The 21767-nt window shown below is 48.3% G+C and overlaps 2 protein-coding genes across 2 annotated transcripts; one reads left to right on the forward strand and one right to left on the reverse strand.

The window, feature by feature from the left end:
- Positions 1–1184: 1184 nt before the first annotated feature.
- AVPR1B (arginine vasopressin receptor 1B) lies at positions 1185–6208 on the forward strand (the record flags this gene model as incomplete). Its single annotated transcript, XM_082653982.1, has 2 exons — positions 1185–2133; positions 5898–6208. The coding sequence occupies 2 exons, from the start codon at positions 1185–1187 to the stop codon at positions 6206–6208; spliced, it is 1260 nt and encodes a 419-aa protein (XP_082510108.1).
- Positions 6209–17160: 10952 nt separating this feature from the next.
- RHEX (regulator of hemoglobinization and erythroid cell expansion) lies at positions 17161–20511 on the reverse strand (the record flags this gene model as incomplete). Its single annotated transcript, XM_082658003.1, has 4 exons — positions 17161–17361; positions 17852–17913; positions 19219–19362; positions 20415–20511. The coding sequence occupies 4 exons, from the start codon at positions 20509–20511 to the stop codon at positions 17161–17163; spliced, it is 504 nt and encodes a 167-aa protein (XP_082514129.1).
- Between the last annotated feature and the right edge of the window lie 1256 nt (positions 20512–21767).

Here is a 21767-nt window from a genome sequence, read left to right on the forward strand (position 1 = left end):
GGGGTTAAACCTTCCCCTGAACCCCAGGACTCCAGGTCTAACTGCTCCCACCCCACCTCTCTCCCGTCACCACCACTGACCCCTCTCCAAACACATCCTCGCATTTTCTTCCCTCCCTTTATGGCTCCAAGTCTCCACCAGAGTCTGTGGTCGGACGTCACCCCCAAGGGCCGAGGGCTCCGTCTGGGGCCCTGCCTCGCCCACCTGGCCACCCCTGCAGATTTTGGACCCTTCTGGGCTAACGGGGACCCAACAGAGCAGGCAGCCTTGGAGTCCCCACATAGGTGGGTCGCCACCACCCGTCCCCTGGGGTGTGCACCTGTCTTGGTAGACAGTCCGGGGGTTCCAGGTGCGAGCCAAGATGAGGTTATCTGTCTGTCTGAGGGTCCGTGGGTCCCGCCGGCTGGTGAGCGCTTGCTCGCGTCGTCCGCTTCTCTGGCTCCCTGTCCCTGGTCCACCGCCCCCTCTGTCCCTCCTCCAGGACCCTCCCCCGACACCTACCCCCACCCCTCCCCCCAGGCTCTCGGTCCTTCCTCCTGTGGGTGTCACTCCGCCCCTCCTCTGCAGGAGCCAACCGGCGCGCCGAGGGGCCGCTGCGCTCGGGCTGCGCTAGAGCATAAAACTCGCTCGGCCGAGCCGCTGCGCTCCAGCTGCCGCTGGTCGCCGCACGCCGGCCGGGGCGCGTGGGCTCGGCTGGGGCTTCCAGGCCGGCGGGCGACACCGATGGCCGGGAGCGCGCCAACAACCAGGCTTAGGGACATCCGCTTTCCGCTTCCAGAAAAGTTTGGGGAGAGTGGATTTGGGGTGGATTTGGGAGTGGTGCCAGCTCCCCCAGCCTTCTTTCCCTTCCAGAGGCCTCACCGTGCACAGCCTCATCCATTCTTCCTTTCCTGACACCTTGCCTCCCTGACCCCTCCTTCCCTTGGCTCCTGGGTTCCCCCTCCCCTCTCCGGGGTCAGCATCTTCTCCTTCCTTATCTCCTTCTCCATCGTCCTCTCTATCCCCATCTTCTTAACGATTGCCATCCAGTTTCAGCCTTTTCCCTGTCATCCCAACCTTCTCCTTTTTTCCATCTTATAACTTCCCCTCCCCACTCCATCTCATTCAACCAACCTCTCCACTCACACTCACACTCTCCATCCATCCCTCTCCTTCCTCCCGTTCCCTCCCAGCAAACTTCCACCATGGATCCTGGGCCTCCTTGGATCACCAGCCCCGCCCCCGGGAGCACCCTCTCTGTCCCCAATGCCACCACACCCTGGCTGGGCCGGGATGAGGAGCTGGCCAAGGTGGAGATCGGCGTCCTGGCCACTGTCCTGGTGCTGGCGACAGGGGGCAACCTGACTGTGCTGCTGACAGTGGGACAGGCAGGCCGCAAGCGCTCCCGCATGCACCTGTTTGTGCTGCACCTGGCCCTGACGGACCTGGGTGTGGCGCTCTTCCAGGTGCTGCCCCAGCTGCTGTGGGACATCACCTACCGCTTCCAGGGCCCCGACCCCCTCTGCCGGGCCATCAAGTACCTGCAGGTGCTCAGCATGTTCGCCTCCACCTACATGCTGCTGGCCATGACACTTGACCGCTACCTGGCCGTTTGTCACCCCCTGTGCAGCCTCCAGCAGCCCAGCCTGTCCACCTACCCTCTTATTGCAGCTCCTTGGCTGCTGGCCGCCATCCTCAGCCTCCCTCAAGTCTTCATTTTTTCTTTACGAGAGGTGATCCAGGGCTCTGGAGTGCTGGACTGCTGGGCAGACTTCCGCTTTCCTTGGGGGCCACGGGCTTACATCACCTGGACCACTCTGGCCATCTTCATCCTGCCTGTGGCCATGCTCACGGCCTGCTACAGCCTCATCTGCCATGAAATCTGTAAGAACCTAAAAGTCAAGACCGGGGCCTGGAAGGTAGAAGGAGGGGGTTGGAGGACTTGGAACCGGCCCTCACCTCCTTCTGCCCCAGCTGCAGCCACACGGGGGCTGCCATCCCGGGTCAGCGGCACCAACACCATCTCACGGGCCAAGATCCGAACGGTGAAGATGACCTTCGTCATCGTGCTGGCCTACATCGCCTGCTGGGCGCCTTTCTTCAGCGTCCAGATGTGGTCTGTGTGGGACGAGAATGCCCCTGATGAAGGCAAGTGTGTGGTCTGGTGAGGGGTGATGTGGGAGCAGGAGGTGGAAAAATGTGGAGAGGAGAGGACAAGCGTATTAGGACAGGGTCACAATGGCTCACAGGCCACACAGGTGACAAATGAGCAGTTAGGAAAGATGGCGCCTGTCCCATGTGAAAAGGGACAGCTGCAACTCCCCTCCGGCCAAAAGACGCCATGTGAGTATCTTTGGTGTGAATTTCCATCTTTTAAAATTTTGGTAACTAATGTAAACATTTTAAAATACTCTTTGGCCCTAAAAAAATATGGCCATTAGTAGATTTGGCCAAGCAACTGGTGGTTTGCTAGATGTTTGAAAGGGATTTTCAAATGATTCCATCCAGGATGGAAATTTGTGGCCCATGAACTACGTCCCTCGGCACCCTTCCCCCCTGCAACTAAATATGACGTTGAACTCCCTTTACAACAGCCACTTTCAATGAATTAGTCTTGGTGCACAACCCTGAAATTTCAAGTTCAACACTTTTGTCTTTTGTCTTGCTAGTGAGCAAGCAGAGGCTCAGAGAGGAAACATGACTTGCCCAAGGCCACACAGCAAAGTGAAAAGTAGAACCCGAGCCTGGTGCCTCCTTGTTTTTTCCCTCAATACATCCTCCTGCCCCCCCGCACCCCCATAACCCTGGCTCTGAAAGTGATGAGGAGAGGGCCCTTCCTCCTACGTGAAAAACAAAATGGGACTGTGTTCCGGTTGGCACACAGAAGGCCTTGTTCTGGTCATTTTTTGGAGTGAGGTAGATGGCAGCCTCCTAAGTTTTAGAACTGCCAGGCGGTCAGGCCATTTAGGGGTGAACTTGTCCTCAGAAAGGTAGATGCGGTGTCTGGGCACCCAAAATGTTGGAGAGAGGTATTCAAAGACATCTGTTCCTGCTCCCCTAAGAAGAGTGGGGGACGAGTCTGTGAAGAGGGGTGACTGTGTCCTCTGCAGTGCATCACATCTTATGCACAGCTTGGGGTATATAATGGGTGCAGCATGTGACTGCCCTAGGGAGGCCCTGTGCACAGTTTCCTCTGGAAGCTTCCAGAGGGTTCACTGGCCAGCAGACCCTGGCTACCACTTCCTACCAGCTCTTAGGGAGTGGTCCCCCTTCCCTGTGCTTTTGTTTCTAATCTCATTTTGCTCATCCTAGCACACACTTAAGCCAACTGCTTTGCTTTTCTGGAGAGATGAAGTAAGTGGAAGGCTGTTCATGATGTCAACACAACTCTGTGAGAGAAGTGTGACGGCAGTACTGAACTCTTACGGTCCCATCATACCCCTTCTTAACCACCTTTCAGACACCAGTCTGGACCAGAGACTTTATAAATTACCCTTAAAGCAATGAGCGTATTAATCCTAACCACCTGTAGGGACCTCCCTGCTCTAGTCAAGCACAGAATAGAAGGAAGGAGGGCTTTCTAGTGCCAAGCACATTCAGGCCTTGTGCTACGTCGGGGTGACCTTCTGTACGTCTGAGTAACCTGAGACTCAGAGAGGTGAAATAACTGGTCCGAAGTGCCACTGCTTAGTAGGGGATGGAGCCAGGAATCGAATGAAGGTCTTTATGGGCCAAGCTTTAACCGTGGCATGGCTTTCTTCCCAACAATCACAGCTGAGCTGATGTCACCAGGGGTGAGAAGGCCATTCACCCCTTTATCAAGGAACCTCCAAGAAGATGGGGATCCTGCCGTTCAGCCGGTGCAGGCTTTCCTGCTCACCTGCTGTACTCACTGTCATCATCAGCCTGTCCCAGAGACCCATGTATAGAGTGACTTACCGCTTACCAAGAGCCTCACTGAGTATGAAGTACAGGAACTAAGTATCCCTCAGAAAATGTGCTCCCTCAGAAAACTGGAAGCCCTCTGGGACCTTCGAGTCCGGCTGACATTCATTACTTTAGACTTACTTCCCAGTACACCCAGTTTTCCTCCACAGCAAACTAGCCTCCTGGCCACCTGTCCCTGAGTCTTTGGTGAGAAGCTGTCTGTATCCTTGCCCTTGGCCCTGCCCCCGACTGTCAGCTGAGCTTCCGTCAGAATGAAGTGCAGCGGCTGGCCAGGACTAGTAGTGGATCTGCCCTCAGGGGCTGAGAGGTGAAGCCTCTGCAGACTCCAATGCTCCGGGCCCATCTCCAGCCCCTGCACCGGGCCTGGCTCAGACAGGCCTAAATCAAACAGATGCTTCCCAAGTGAAGAAACTTCTGGAACCCCTAAGTCTCTGGCCGAGTCTGGGCACTACATATATATGTCGATGGAGCAGACGGGATAAATACCACCCCTTAGCCAAAGCAACTTCCCAAGTCTTCTGCAGCCCCTGGGTATTAACTGGGGAGTTAACTGGGGAGCAGGCCAGAGCCCAGACAAGCCTGAAGGAGGCTGTGCTTGTTGCTGAGGATGGTCTCTCCTCCACTTACAGGTGCTCCCTCCTTGCCCTCACTTCTGTGCCCTAGACCTGCCCATCCAGGCCCAGGTGTCTTCAGCTTCCTAACTCTATGATTCAAGCCTTCTCTCAAACATTCTGACCCTGGATCTTCCCTTCTCTTGGGCTATGAGTACCGCACTGGAGAGCATACCCTCAGGAGAGGCGCATGAGGAATCTGTGTATCGGAAGATTTCATGGTGCTTTACAGAGCAGGCACTTGAGCTTTGCCCTTCAGTTTGTTGGTTGAAATGGTGGCAGGGTGCAGGATTGCTGCTTTGAAGAGGGAAGACCTAGGTTCAAGTCTACGCCATAACCCTTAAGGTTCCTTCCAGCTCTGACATTGTATTTGGTGATTCTACCTCTAAGGTTCCTTCTAGCTTAAGCATTGTGCGCAGTGATGCTACAGCCTCCACTGAAGAGGAGGGTAACTCAGTATGCAACCCACGCCATAACTGTAGCCGTGGTGCATCTAGCAGGAGGACGGGGCCCATCCCCCAGCTTTCCTGTTGTCATGAGAAGTTTCATTTCATTTTCAGAAAGAGTATTGTATCTGGAAGAAATCTTATCAGAGTCTTTGAACTCTCACATTTTGACTGCCCAGGAGAGAAATTAGCTCCCCCACCCGCCAAGGATGGTGCATTCTTTGGATGTAATTTCTGATGACAGAGAACAAGTACTGGTCTGGAACGGGATGCCTGGATGCCCTGTACCTAGAAGGTGCACAGTTGGAGATGACATCATGGGACCTGTAGGGCTGTCAGGCTCCACTGATCGCCCTACCAGGTCCCTATCACTGGCTTGGCACAGTTGATACTCACATGCAAACTGACTGAATGACAGAATGACTGGGACTGACCCCTAGGGGTCAAGGAGGACGGAATTCGGAAGGCAATGTGCACCCATATCTATGACATACGTGGGGATGGAGGTGTGCCTGAACCCGGCTAGAATCATGGTTATTTTTCCTGAATGTTTTATAGAAGTTGCTTCATCCTAGCTCTACATCCATTAGGGGATTCAAGAGCGAGGTTTTGGAACAAAGACAGTGTCTCCTATTTGGGCTGGTCCTGTCCCGGACTATATTTGCACCTCTAAAGTCAACTCAGAGCAAGCCTCGGATCCTGTCATCACCCTGTAGTACAAAACGAACAAATCAATCAGTGAGGCAAGACTCTGGAGTCAGGAGTCCCAGGTTCATGCCCCAGCTGTATTTCTTTCTAATTACAGAGCCCCACGAGAGTCCCAGGTCCTCTCTGGGATTCAATTTCCTTCTCCGATCAGTAGGGACTGGGAATCTCTCCCAGGTCTAAAATTCTTGTGCTTCTCTCTCGGCAGATTCAACCAATGTGTCTTTCACCATCTCCATGCTTTTGGGCAACCTCAGCAGCTGCTGCAACCCCTGGATCTACATGGGCTTCAACGGCCACCTGTGGCCGCGTTCCCTCGGCCGTCTGGCCTGCTGCGGGGGGCCGGGGCCCAGGATGTGCAGGCAGCTCTCCAGCGGCAGCCCATCCAACCGCCGCGCCATGCTGCTGACCCGCTCCAGTGGCCTGCCCACCCTCAGCCAGAGGCCGGGGCCCGAAGACCCACTGAAGGATGAAGAGCAGGTGGACAGGGACACCGTCACCGAGACCAGCATCTTTTAGAGAACACTCCCCGGAGTGTGGCGAGGGTCTCTACCCACCTCAGCACTGGGTGTAAATGCTGGGAGCGCAGGGCTGGCGTTAGGGGAGCCCAGTTTGAGGCCGGGCGAGGAGGCCAGAATGGCTGCTCCTCTTGGTTACATGGCTGCCGTCGTTTGCTCCCAACCTCACATGCTGGGAGTCAGGGAGAATCAGACTGTCTGCTTCCCTGATCCTGCCATATTCACAGGGTGTCTGGGAACCACACGTGCGGTAGATGTGGTGCCCCAGATCTGACAGGCCTAGGGCTGTCCTGTCTGGGGGTCCACAGGCAGCAGGGACTCAGAGGCTGGTCTCCTATCTTGTTTGTCTCATCCTAACCTGACTAGCGCATCCCAGTTCAACCAGGAGAGGGAAGGAGTGAAAACCTGTGAGAAGGACCCTGTCTGCATCCTGAGTTTTTGTTTTTGGGTTTTTTTTTTTGGTAGAGAGAGGATTGCTTAATGAAGAAAGTGAATAGGTGTGAGGGCTTCGCCTGCTATGCCCACCTGTCTACCGAAGGGAAATGCAGGGTTAGCACAGCACCTGGTAACTGGTAAAAACTCTGCAAACGCTACTTCTCTTCTCCCCATGTACCTCATTTAGAGTTAGGGTGGGTGACAGGGCAGAGTATTGCATATTCTCAGTGGAATGACCAACAGGGGGTGAGCGTGAGAAGAAAGAGTGAGGAAAGGAGGAGATGAAAATGGTCACAATAAAATTCCGAGTGGGAGGAAGCCTCGGAGGCAGCAGGGATTGGTCGCTCTCCCTCCTCCCCTCAGGGGGTCCACATGGCTCCTGCCTCTTGGGGATGCACAGAGGAGACATCCTTTGAGAAAGTGTGACTTAGTCATGGCTCTGGATTTGTTTGAGGCTCCTCAGAGCTTCCACACGAATCACATGCTTGCCGTGACCAAATCAGGAGCCCAGGACTGGAAACTCGGCTCTGCCGTGGGGTATCTGTATGACCTTCGGCAAGTCACCTCCCTCTCTGGGCCTCAGCTCCTCACCTGTAGAACAGAGATGATCTCTAAGGCATTTCCCAGCTTGAAACTTTCATGACTTTGCAAGACTGGAGAAGCGTTCTCTAAGGACGTTCTAACCAGTAGGCTCTGGAAGAATTGTTGTGTTTTCATGACAATGACATTTATGCCCTTTGACTCGATTCTGGTGACTTTGGTTCCTGCCTTGGCCGTACTGTCCACTTTTGCCCTCAGTTCTGTGATGCTGATGCCAAGAGAGCCTGGCAGGTAGAATCTGGGGCTTTGTCCCGCACCTCATTATCCGCAGTGGGATTTATACCATGGGATAACCTCCCCACCATGATTCTGGTTCTACTCAAAGCGATGGTCTTGATGGTGGAAAGACCATCAGCTGACGTCAGGAGAACTGGGTCCTGGTTCTACCACCATGCCACCACCAATGGCCTTGCTCTCTTCATTATGAGGGTCAAATAGGACTGTGCGTGTGTAGGTGGTTTGTAAACTCTTGAACCATACTAAACACGTGAGCCCCTATTAATGTAGGGATTGCTGATCTAATTAAGAGCTCCTGAGAGCACTCCAGGGAGCAGTGACCCTCTGCCCTCCACTCCTAGGGAAGTTTTGAGGAGTGACTGTGGCTTTGGGGATACACTTCTTTAAGAGGCCACTTAGCTCTAAGAAGTCTCATTAGGCTTCCTTAAAAGAAAAGAACCTAAGCTGAGTGTTGTGAGTGAACAAAGCACCCCAGCCCTTCAATACTAGAGAAGGGGAGAGCGGGACACAGACCCTAGTGAGACCAAGGCTCAAGGTGGATGTGGGAACCCACTGTCTCTCTTCACTGCACCCTGTTGCTAATGTCAGTCCCTGACGTCCAACCACTTCTTCCCTGTCCATCTGTCCTGATGGAGCTGGGCTGAGGAGCCTCCCATGCCAGCGTGAGCTGTTGAAGTTGCTCCTTCCTCTGCTTCCACTTCAGACCACAGTTCCTGACCCTGGTGCCCATAGTAGGTACTAAGTAAATCTTTGCTCGTCACGATGACTGGGAGGTACAAGGGATCCCGGCCTTGTACCCCCAAACCTGGGTTTGAGTCCTGATCTCACCTCTTTTCTACCTGTTTGAACTTGGGCAAGTTATCCAATCTCTCTGAGCAACAGGCACCTCATTTGTTAAATAGAAATAACAATGCCCGCCTTGTTGGGAGGGCACGAATGTGAGGCTGTAGACTATACAACACTCTACTGACGCTAGAGAAGATAGTGGCCGGGCTCGGGATTGCATCCCGTGGGTGACTTCCAGGGCACTGGGCCCAGGAGACTCTACAGTAGGGAGGCGAGAAGAGACTTGGAATCAAGATTGACTAGAGCCCCTTCCAAGCCTACTCTGTGCCTTCTCTAGCAAAGAGTAGCACATAATCCCACTATTATATTTCCAGCTTTGCATCGCATGAGGGCGCATTTACTTGTGGTGGTGGTTTGGGGCCCTCCCTCTTCCTCCCATGGAAAGGCTGCAATTGACCTTTTCCAGAAAGCTAGTGCTGTCCTATGATGAGGCCAATGGGGAACAGCTGGACACTGGGCTGGGGGCTTCAGGAGCCTATTCTAGGAGGCTCCTGAAGGAGATGGCAGGATCCTGTCTGGATCTATGAATGATGGCGTTTGCCGTCCCTGTAGGAAGCTCTCACAGGCATTCAGAGCCAGCACCAGGGCCTCAGATAGGGTCCAGGGAGGTGGGCCTTGTGGGAAGCAAGAAGGAGGTCCCGTGCTCTCTGGGTCATCCTCATTTCTGACAGCTCACCCCTGGAAAAACTGAGTGATACTGTCCCTGGGCTGAGCAATTTTGTAAAATGTTTATGCTGTCCTGTGGACTCTGTGAAATACAGTACTTCAGTCCCGTGGCACCCATGTGGGAGCAGGGGTCTGGGGGTGGGCAGGGCAGAAGATGGCAGGAGGAGGTTAATCGCTTGACTGTGGGCATTTCTCAGAATGGCTTTTTATGTTGTTTGGTACAGGCCAGTAATTTTAAAGATGGCTCTATGTTTTGTATGTAGATAGGTATTTTATCTCTCGAGGGGCTATAGCCTCAGCCTAGGCCACAGCAACTCACTCCTGGGTCCAGAACCCAGACGTGGTTGAAATTGATCAATACAACTACTTAATAACCAGGAGATTTCTGGGCATCTTTGTTTCCTGTGGGCAATGTCAATGGGATATGTAAGCTAAAATAAAACTGTGATCTCCTTGAACAGGGCAGGGCCAAGGGCAAGGTTGAGGGGCAGGGAGCCACCTTCTTGGTACCCCTACATTCACTTAATAGGGAAAAGGAGACAGGAGTGACCTGGGATTTGCCCTGGGGCCACACGGTGGCAGTGTGGAGCTGAAAGTGTGTCTGAAACAGTAATGACCCACAGGGACCTACTGGGAAAGTCACACGGGTCTTCCAGCTCTTATGCCATACTACCTTTCCCTCAAGTTCTAGAGTCTTGATCTCTCATTTGACCAGCTCTGTTGAGATACTTGGACGTGCAGTTCTTTTCGTCTAAGTTTATGGAGGATGTATTTGGCAAGGAGGGGCAAAGAACAAGAGGTTTCTTCTGCAGGAAAAGGGCCTGATATAGAAATTCCTTCCTGAAAGGGTGAGTGTATGAGAGAGCTAGGGGACCTCAATGATGAAATTATAATGTGTTTAGTTTAGAGGCCAGGGGCCTGGGTAAGAAGGCCTCTTGAGACCCCTCTGGACCAGGAAGACTGTCCTGATCTGAGAGCAAATATCCCACTGGTGTTGAGCATAAAATACCTCCTCACCCTGTGGGTCTTGCTGGCCAATAAGTTAGTGTCCCTCATGGAATTCTGCTTCAGTTCTATAGTGAGCATTGGGTGCTTGCTCCTTTAGAATAAAAATTCATGGAAGACAGGTCACATTTACTCTAGTCTACTGTGTATTCCCAGTTCATCACTGGCATGTAATCCACTTTCTACTGGTTGCCAGTAGCAAATCAGTTTATCGGTACCCAGGTATAAGATAGGTTTGGAGAGATGTTATCCAGTCCTTATCCACAGAGGAGCCCAGAGTGGGGCAGCATGATTCTTCCCTGGATGTTCTGATGACATACAACATGGGAGAGAGTGACTTCATTGTACCAGAAGCTGGGCTCCTCCAATGGTGACTACTCGTACAGGCAACCATTTATACAGATTTAGGCAGCTAACCCTTTAAGCTCACAGAGGTATCACAAACAAAAGGCCGTTTTATTTCTAGTAACATGGCTAGCAATGAGGGTCAGGTCATATTGTTAGCTGGCCCCAGTCATCAGCGTATGGGCCCAAGCTCCTTAGGATGTGAACTCAGTCCTCCTCTTCACTTATCAGGTCATCTAAGTCATCTGCACCACTGATGGTCAGTCAAACCTCTGTAAGTCACTTGGAGTCACACTTTCAACTCTCTTCTTAAACAGCAGTTGCCAGGAATGCCTTCCCCTTATAAGCAACTGGGGTGAGTGCTAACGTTAACTTCTATGATATACTTATCTGCCATGAACGTCATACTTTTGAAGCCAATCATAGCAGAAGTTCGCTATTGACCTTAATCAGGTGGTCAGTGTTTTCTCTGACATCAGCATCCTGCTCCCAAGTATCATCACTGCTTCTGGGTTCAGTTCAGGTCAGTCCCTGGAGAATTTATTGAGTGCCTCCATTGCATCAGCCCTGCTCCCTTTCCTTCTGCCTCTTCTCCCATCCATCAATGGTCCATCCTTCTTCCTAAACTGAGGTCAGAAACCACCTCTCTCTGAGATGTTTCTTTCTGTGCTCAAAGTTTTGTGTTTTTTTGTGGTACGCGGGCCTCTCACTGTTGTGGCCTCTCCCGTTGCGGAGCACAGGCTCCGGAAGCGCAGGCTCATCGGCCATGGCTCACAGGCCCAGCCGCTCCGCGGCATGTGGGATCTTCCTGGACTGGGGCACGAACCCGCATCCCCTGCATCAGCAGGCAGACTCCCAACCACTGCGCCACCAAGGAAGCCCTGAGATGTTTCTTTCTGATCAGGCCCACCTGATCTTAACATTCTTATACACAATCTACTTAAACATTGATGAGCTCTGGTTTCATTGCTCTGTGTTAATTCTCCCTTGTCACATGTTGTTTTGTACATGTTCTTGCCTGTCCCCACAACTAGGTCATACATGCCTTGACCCCATCCACATGCTCAAGTCTTATTTTTGTGTTTGATTCTCCTAACTCCCAGGGCCTATCCAGAATTCTGCAGAAAGCAGGTGCTCTGTCCATGCTACTGCAATTGTCCCCTCTCCTGGTATGGGAACTGTCTCAGCAGTATCTCTGCCCAGTCTCTCTTGGGTGTGCTGTAACTTATCTGAATCTCTTCAGCACACTCTTGAATTGTCTCTTTTTTTTTTTCTTTTAAAAAGAGATCAATAAAAAGTTTTATTTCTGTTTGCAAAGACGGCGTCATTGTTGTTGACTTTGGTAGTGGTTAGTCTTCATTCTGCCTCTCTAATCAGTAGAATCTCTTTTTCCCCATTAAGAAAAGCTTCAACAAAACTGATAAACCTTTAGCCAGACTTGTAAAGAAAAAAGAGAGAGAAGGCCCAAATAAATAAAATCAGAGATGAAAAAAGAAGTTATAAATGACACCACAGCAATATAAAGTATCAAAAGAGATTGCTACAACTATATGCTAATAAAATGGACAACCTAGAAGAAATGGACGAATTCCTAGAGATGTACACTCTCCCATGACTGAATCAAGAAGAAATAGAAAATACGAACAGACCAATCACCAGTATGAAATTGAATCAGCAATTTAAAAAACTCCTAACAAACAAAAGTCCAGGACCAGACATCTTCACAAGTGAATTCTACTAAACATTTATAGAAGAATTAATGCTTAGCCTTCTCAAATTATTCGCAGAGAAAGGAATGCTTCCAAACTCATGCTGCAAGGCCAGGCACACTCTGATACCAAAACCAGACAAAGATATCACAAAAGAAGTAAATTACAGGCCAATATCACCAATGGACATAGATGGAAAACTCCTCAATAAAATGCTAGCAAACCTAATCTAACAATACATTAGAAAGATCACACATCATGGTCAAGTGAAATTTATTTCAGGGATGCAAGGATTTTTCAATATCCACAAATCAATCAATGTGATACACCACATTAATGAATTGAAGAATAAAAGTCATTTGATGGTCTCAATAGATATAGAAAAGGCTTTTGACAAAATTTAACATTCCTTTATGACAAAAATTCTCAACAAAGTGGTTATAGAAGGAACATACCTCAACATAATAAAGACCATACATGACAAGCCCACAGCAACATCATGCTCAATGCTGAAAAGCTGAAAGCATTTCCTCTAAGATCAGAAACAAGACAAGGATGCCCACTCTCAACACTTCTAACCAACATAGTATTGGAAGTCCTAGACACAGCAATTAGACCAGAAAAGGAAATAAAAGGAATCCAAATTGGAAAGGAAGAAGTAAAACTGTCACTGTTTGCAGATGACATGGTACTACACATGGAAAATCTTAAAGATGCCACCAAAAAACTACTGGAGCTCATCAATGAATTTGGAAAAGTTGCAGGATACAAAATTAGTATGCAGAAATTGGTTGCATTTCTATACACTAACAACAAACTATCAGAAAGAAAAATTAAGAAAATAATCCCATTTACAATTGCATCAAAAAGAATAAAATATCTAGAAATAAATATAACTAAGGACGTAAAAGACCTGTACTTGGAAAACTATAAGACACTAATGAAAGAAACTGAAGATGACACAAACAGGTGGAAAAATATACTGTGCTCATAGATTGAAAGAAATAATATCGTTAGGGACTTCACTGGGGGCGCAGTGGTTAAGAATCCACCTGCCAATACAGGGGACACGAGTTCGAGCCCTGGTCCGGGAAGACCCCACATGCCACAGAGCAACTAAGCCTGTGCGCCACAACTACTGAAGCCCGTGCACCTAGATCCCATGCCCCGCAACAAGAGAAGCCACCGCAGTGAGAAGTCTGCGCACTGCAATGAAGAGTAGCCCCTGCTTGCTGCAACTAGAAAAAGCCTGCATGCAGTAACAAAGACCCAACGCAGCCAAAAATTAAATAAATAAATTTATTTTTTTTAAAAAAAGAAATAATATTGTTAAAATGACCATACTACCCAAGTCCATCTACAGACTCAGTGCCATCTCTATCAAAATACCAATGGCATTTTTCACAGAGCTAGAACAAATAATTTTAAAATTTGTATGGAAACACAAAAGACTCTGAAGAGCCAAAACAATCTTGAGAAAGAAGAACAAACCTGGAAGTATCACACTCCCTGATTTCAAACTATAATACAAAGCTACAGTAATCAAAACTGTGGTATTTTCACAAAAGCAGACACAAAGATCAATGGAAAAGAATAGAACAGCGGTACCCAACCCTTTTGACACCAGGGACCAGTTTCATGGAAGACAATTTTTCCATGGACAGGGGTGGGAGGATGGTTCAGGCAGTAATGCAAGCAATGAGGGCAATGTTTGAGGCAGTAATATGAGCAATGGTTCAGATGGTAATGCAAGTGATGGTTCAGGTGGTAACGCGAGCAATGGGGAGCAGCAGGTGAAGCTTCCTCACTCACCCACTGCTCACCTCCTGCTGTGTGGCCTGGTTCCTAACAGGCCACAGACTGGTACCAGTCTGCCGTACCAGTCTGCAGCCCGGGGGTTGGGGACCCCTGGAATAGAGAGTCCAGAAATGAACCCACACTTATATGAAGTGTGGGTTAGCCTATGACAAAAAATGCAAGAATATAAAATGGAGAAAGGAAAGCCTCTTCAATAAATGGTGTTGGGAAAACAGCACAGCTACATGCACAGGAATCACATTGGACTACTTTCTCACACCAGGCACAAAAATAAATCCAAAGTGGACTAAAGTCTTAAATGCAAGGCCTGAAACCATAAAACTTCTAGAAGAAAACATAGGCAGTACACATTTTGACATCGGTCTTAGTAACATTTTTCTTGGATATGTCACCTCAGGCAAGGGGAAAAAAAGCAAAAGTAAACAATTGGGACTATGTCAAACTAAAAAGTTTTTGTACCATGAAGGAAACTATCGATGAAAAGACTGTCTACTGAATGGGAGAAGAAATTTGCAAATGATATATCCAGTAAGGGAGATATATGGATATCTCCCTTACTGGATATATCATTTACAATATATATACATGTATATATGTATACATGTATATATGTATATATATAGCCACTTCTTCTTTATTCATCTATTGATGGGCTCTTAAGTTGCTTTCATATTTTGGCTACTGCAAAATAATGTTGCCATGAACATAGGAGTGCGTATATCTTTTTCTGCCATAAAAAGAATGAAATCTTGCAGTTTGCAACAACATGGATGGACCTAGAGGGTATTCTGTTAAGTGACGTAAGTCAGACAAAGAAAGGCAAATACTGTATGATTTCACTTATACGTGGAATATAAAAAACAAAACAAATGAACAAACATAACAAAACATAAACAGAGTAATAGATACAGAGAACAAACACATCGTTGCCGGAGGAGAAGGGGTGAGGGGAGGGGAGAAATAAGCGAGGGAGATTGAGATACAAACTTCCAGTTGCAAAATAAATGAGTTGCAGGTGTGAAATGTACAGTGTGGGGAATAATACATAATATCTTTGTATGGTGACAGAGGGTGATTAGACTGGGTGATCATTTTGAAAGTATAGAAATATCAAATCACTATGTTGTGTAACAGGAAGTAACATAGTGCATAGGTCAATTATACTACAAAAACAAACAAACAAACTCATAGAAAAAGAGATCAGATTTGTGGTATCAGAGGTGGGGGTTGGGGGAGGGGAATTGGATAAAGGCAGTCAAAAGGTAAAGACTTTCAGCTACAAGATAGTAAGTACTAGGAATGCAATGTACTACGTGATAAATTTATCACACACTGCTGTATGTTCTATGTGAAAGTTGTTAAGAGAGTAAAGAGTTCACAAGGGAAAACATTTTTTTCTATTTCTTTAATTTTGTATCTATACAAGACGATGGATGCGCCCTGAACTTATCGTGGCAATCATTTCATGACGTATGTAAGTCAAATCATTGTGCTGTACACCTTAAACTTATACAGTGCTGTATGTCAATTATATCTCAGTAAAACTGGAAGAATAAAAAGAAGAAAAGCTTTCTAAGGAGATGTCCTGGTCCCTACGGCTCCATAAAAAGTACCATAGACTGGGTGACTTATAAACAACAGATATTTACTTTTCATAGTTTTGGAGGGTGCCAGCATGGTTGGTGAGTGTCCTCTTCTGGGTTGCAGACCTCTCATTGTATCCTCACACGATGGAAGGCGCTAGGGAGCTCTGTGGATTTCTAAGAGCACTAATCTCATTCAGGAGGTTGCCACCCTCATGACCCAACAACCTCCCAAAGGCCCCATCTCCCAATACCATTACCTTGGATTAGGATTTCAGCATATAACTTTGAGGGGGGACACAAATGTTCAAACAATAGTAGGAGAGGAACAACAGTGGTAGCTAAAAGGTGTAGGGACATGTGTCAAAAGTTTCCAGCCCCAGAAACTCAAAACCATCTCTTCAGGTCATCTTGGGGAAGAGGAACCTGGGAAGATGAAAGCTGCCCCTGCCCCTCCCCCCCAACCCCCTCAGTACCAGGGCTAGAAAGGTCATTTATAGCCAGCAGATGGCGCACAGTTAATGAATGGTCTCTAGACCTGAATGCCACTCATCTGGGGTTTGAATTTGGCTAGGAGTATTTCTAGGGTTTCCTTTTATTTTTTTTTTTAAGCATTTTTATTGGAGTATAATTGCTTTACAATGGTGTGTTAGTTTCTGCTTTATAATGGGGTTTCCATTTTTGAGATGTTTGCTTAGTTATTGTGAGCAATTTTTTTTTTCATTTTGTGTCTTAATTAGCTGTTGGGAAAATAAGTTATATATTTATCTAGTCACTGCTAACTGCATGTTATTAATTTTAAAACATAGTTAATTCTCTAGCATATCGTAAACAATGACAGACTTATCCTCCTCTTCCATAGTTACAGCCTTATTTTTGTTAACTGTTTTATTGCACTGATTAGAATTTCTAGAGCAATGTTAGATAGTAAAGAAATGTCAGGCTTTTGGACATTCCTACTTTGTTCATGATTTAATAGGACTGCGTCTAGGACCTTACAGTTAAATATCATGCCATTAGCTGGTTTCAGATAAGCTGTTCTTAATCAAGTTAAGAAAGTGTTCTTTTACTACTAATTGGTAGTAAAAGTAAAAACAACAACCACCACAAACCGAGAATGGATATTGATTTTTATTGGATTGAATTTGGAAAGTTTTTTTGGAATAATAGATTGTGATGCTAGTTGGCATTTACTACTCTGTCATCTTTCTTTCCTAAGAACAGCAGATTCAAAGGTTAAGTAACGGTGAGCTTTCCAAATGCATTATTTAACGTTCTGAGGGCAGAGCAGGATTACTCAGCAAGATACAATACTGATAAAGGAACAGGATGCAAGGTTAAGCCAGAGGAAAAGAGGAACCTGTAGTTGCTGTTTTATTTAAAAATTTTAAGGAAGTTGTTTATTACCTATAATGAAATAGCTCAGAGAGGCATTTAATCATAAGACTGTCAAACAGAACTCTACTACAGTTGATTAAAATCTTTAAAAATTTTTTTATGGAGAGAGACTTCATCACTTTCTCTACTGATATGCGCCAGTGTTTTCATACTTAACCTGGAAGTTCTTCCTAATCCGAATATTCCTTGCTGACATACAGGCATACTTTTTCTCCTATTTCCTTGTCAAAAAAAATAAACAAACACTAGTCCGCCTACAAAATAAGTGCAAGAATGCATAAGGAACTACGCCCCATTAAAAAGCCTAGAATTCACATGGCCACTTGGCTGTATTCCACTGGCTCAAAGACACCAGTGTTCACAAAAGTCCAGAAACCGGGCTTGTGGCTTTTTGGTTTGACATTGACATAATCTGTGGCTTCCTTTATGTTCTCATAGTCCAGGACAGAGTCATTTCTTTGTCCTCCAGGAGCTGAAAAGTCCACTTGTGTGTAGTTCACATCCTTGGTGGCCTTAGGGGAAAAAAGCAAAGAAATTTGGTCAAGATTCCTACCATGTTTGGAGGAGGTACTCAACTCTCACTCAAAGAGGCTCGCCCTAGGCTGGATGGGAAAGAACCTGGGTCCCAGGTAGCTGTGTCTGAGAGCAGGGTCAGGGCAATGAGGAATATTGCTCCTTGTGCCTGTGGGAATGAATGGGTTTAAGGAAGAAAGACGTGGAGACTTAATCCAAGTGAGGTCAGGACTCAGAGTGGACCTTGGTCAGTGACTGGGACATGGGAGAAAGGGGTTTCCCGTTAGCACCTTCATTTTTATAGCTCACTCAGACCCACTTTGTTTTGATGCTCTGTGCTGATACGGGCCTGGGAATGAAAGCCCAACCACCCTCACCTAAAGATGATGTAATGCCTCCAGAAGCACCTCCTTCCTTACTCCCGTCTCTGGAGCCACGGTGACCCCAGACTGCATATGGAGGGCTCGGATCATTGGGAGTGTCCATTACCTGGTGGGTGGGAGGTGAGCTGTCTGAGCTGTCGGAGCTGTCTGAGGACACGTCACTGTCATCTAGGGTGAAATAGAAACTGTTCTTCTTCTAAAGAAAGCCAAAGGGTGTAAAGAGAGGATAGAGGCAATGGAAGGGAGAATGAGATGAAGACAGAGACAGAACGAGGAACTCAAAGAGGAGTGGGGGAGAGAGATACAGAGCCCCCCAAAGAGGAAAAAGGAATAGAACAGAGAAAGAGGTGAGCCTCCCAAAATAATGAGGAACATGTCCAAGAGTCCAGGCACTGATGCTTTGTCCAGCTCCACCTAAAAGTAATACCAAGCGCACCAGGCTGGACTGTGCTTGGGAAGGGCTATCTGCTGGAAGGGGAGTAGGCGGGGCATGCTGAGCCGCTGTGGCCCAAGGCAAAGAGCTCTGGCCCCAGAAATCACAGGCACAGCTTCTAATCTAAACCTGTCACTAACGCCAGGTAGGTTACATTCCTTTTTGTGCCCTGGTCTTGTCCCCTGTAACACAGAAGGTTGGACGATGATCTCTGAGGTCCCTGCCAACCATGGAGTCTTTGATTCTGACCAGGCTTCAGGGAAGCATCAGGATCAGGGATTGTGGCGAGGCCCATGCCTCTCCCCTTCCATTGAGACCATGAGTTCATGCAAATGGCATCTTCCGATTCCCACATGCATTGAGGCCTTATCTTGGTGGCGAGGAAGGCTGACAACCAGATTTCTCCAACTGAAAAGATAAAATTTAGAAGGACGGAGCAAACTCAAATCAACCAAAAGATGAAGCAGTGGAAAGAGCAATCTCTGGTGAGTGACTCTCTTGCTGTGGAAGCGGCAGTTTCCACTATGTGAATAGTGACCTGGTGGGTCTCCTAAGCTGAAAGAGAGAGAAAACGAGAACGTGATGTCCCTGTTGGTTCACTTGCCAGAGGGGGATAGAGATGTGAGCCATCACCAAGACTCAGATTTATTAAAGTGCCCAGATGCCATGGCTGGGGGCAGACAGAGGCAGTTGAAATCTCGGCTCCACCACTAACGGGCAGGCAGAAGAAGAGATGCCATAGTATCACAAAGACAGGAGCAGAGACAGCCCCCGGTCCTCCACGGCAGCCGTTCACACATGACCAAAGCTAGAGAAGAACTTAGACCCACACAAACCCAATGCAATCTGCCCCACTGGATAGGATGAACAACCTTCTGAAAATGGGGGCCTGGCTTGGCCTGTACTGGGGAGGGTGTGAGGAATCCTCGGGCTAGTGGTTTGGGTAGGACAGACTAGGGCTGCTGCAGGGAGGCTCCCCGGGAGTCCAGACAGAGCAGAATAAGCTTTGTGACACGTTCTCCCCCCACCCCTGTACTCACGTGGGTAACGGGGCTTAGGCACGGGTGTGCTTCTCTCTTCCCTAGGCTCCTTCGTCTTCTTGGCAGCAGGCGGGCAGCAGTGGGCAGGGCTGGGCCTGGGGACCTTGTGCTTGGCCCTTTTCAGTATCCGCTCATTCTCCTTAGCTAGAAGGGACAGGGCAAGAGTCAAAAGTGAAAGTTCGCTAGGTCAGGCTCATCCTATCCGTGAGCACAGCTCTCATTAGAGAAAATTGACAGAGGGATCTCCTCAAACCTCAGCACTCCTCTGCTCAGAACCCTGCAATGCCCCTCGCCTCACTTGGAGTAAAATCCAAAGTCCCAGCCTGAAGGCCCTCTGGGCCTCACTCCTCCTTCCTCTCCCTGCCCCACCTCAGCTCCAGCCACCCAGCCCCTTTGCTTCTGCTGTTATGAACAAACTCTCCTGGCTTATGGCCTTTGTAGGTGTGGCTCACTTCCTCACTTCCCTCAGGTTTAGACTCAAGTGTCAGCATCTCAGGGATGCTGACCCCCATCCAATTCATATCTCCTTGCCTTGCTTCATTTTTTTTCTCCCTAGCACTTACCGTAACCTACCACACATTTTACTTGTCCGCTGTCTGTGTTACCCATAGAATGTAAGGTCCATAAGTGCAGGGATTTTTATTTTGTTCCCTGTTGTATGGAATGAATGATTGACTAGAGTAGCTTAGACATACACCATCTTGCCCAATCCCTTGTCTTAGAACAGCCAAAGCAGTTTTATTTTCCTTAATTGTAATGTCTTTCCTGGACCGAGCTTCCTACTTTCCTACTGCAAATCAGCTCAGGAATTTAAGCTAATTTCTTAGTCTAACCATACCATTCGCCCTTCTGTTGTAATTCAAGGCCATTTCTTCACATTAAGTCCCTTGGCAGGGATGAAGGAAATTCACCAGGCTCAGGTTAAGTGAGCGCACCCTCAGGAGCATCGCAGCAGCTTGTCTCTAGGCAGAAGCTTGTCTGGGCAGTGGAAAGACTCTGAGCCATCATTCCCAACCGCAGATAGGTTGGGTCAGGGTGGGGATTACCAGCTTAGACGTTGGTGGGGTGAAGGGGCATCTGGCCAGGGATTCCTCAATTAGCGATATTCGGGGGCTCCAAAGGGGGCTCATCTTGCTGCAGGCTCGGGAGTGGTCCCTGAGGGGAACCGGGAGGGAAGAGGATGTTGAGCCAGTTACCCATGTGCCTGCTGAGCAGGTAGTTGACGGCTGCGAGGAGGCAGGCCTGCAGTACCAGAGACACCGCTGCGATCACTATTCCGTGCCAGACCTTCATTTCTCTGTTGGGAAACGAGGAAATCAGGTTAGAGGTTGCAGAGGTACCGAGATGGCTGCAAACCCATCCCTGCCCCAAGCCAGAGGCAGCCTGCGGGTGTTGCTGTGCGTCTTGGGTCTCTTCCCTCTCAAATGGGAAGGCTTTAGGGGCCGGGGAGGGTGATGTGCACACTTAGAAGCTGGCTACATCCATCAGCCTGATGGGAACCTGGGCTGGCTCTTCCCGGGCCACTCACTCCGTCAGCATGACAAGTTCCTCGCAGGGCTGTCACAGGTCACGAGAGGGGCTTGGGCTCTCTCAGGGGCAGCAGGAAGAGACGTGGATGGAACCACTGGGGGTACCTCGTGTCCAGGCAGCACCAAGAGCGGGACTGCCCTGGAGACCCACGGAGGCGAGGCAGTGGGTCAGGACTCCTGGGCAGTCTTGGCTGCTAGAGGGTCGTTTGCTTTCCTCTCCCCAGATTCCAGTTTTTGAATCTACAAAATAGGCAGTAACAATATTAGCACCTGCCAACCGGTGGGTACTCGCTCGCTGCCCGCCACAGGGTTGAGCCCCCGGCACACCCGCCATCCTACCTGATTCGCACAATCCCGTGACCTAGATGTCACTACCCTCCTTTTATAAGGAGCAATGTGAGGTCTAGAGGGCTGAGGGAGGAGTCTGAAGCCATACAGCCAGGCCTGGATTTGAGCTCTACATCCAAGCCTACACCTCCAACCATTCATCTCTGCTCCGGGAGCCTTACCTGCTGCTGGAAGCACAAAGGGGTCTAACAGGAGCAAACACACTGAGGGAGATTCTGTGAAGAAGCCCAGTGTCACACACACACACATGCACACACATTCACCCACACCCTCCGTGCCTTCATTGGGCTTTAGGCCTAGGACTGTGAACGCTGTTCCACCCTCATGAATATGTTTATTTTAAAATTAGCATATCAATGCCATCAACATGGTGCTGAAAAGGGATAAATTAGGAGTTTGGGATTAACAGATACGAATTACTATATATAAACTAGATAAACAACAAGGTCCTAGTGTATAGCACAGGGAACTGTATTCAACATCCTGGAATAAACCATAATGGAAAAGAATATGAGAAAGAATATATATATATATATATATTCTGAATCACTTTGTTGTGCACCAGAAACTAACACAACACTGTAAATCAACTATACTTCAATTAAAAAAAGTTTTTTATTGTCAAAAAAAAATGGTGCTGAATATGAAGTTTACTGCAAGAAAAAGTCAGGA

This window comes from Grampus griseus (genome assembly GCF_964374135.1).
Source record: "Grampus griseus genome assembly, chromosome: 1".
Taxonomy (NCBI): Eukaryota; Metazoa; Chordata; class Mammalia; order Artiodactyla; family Delphinidae; genus Grampus; species Grampus griseus.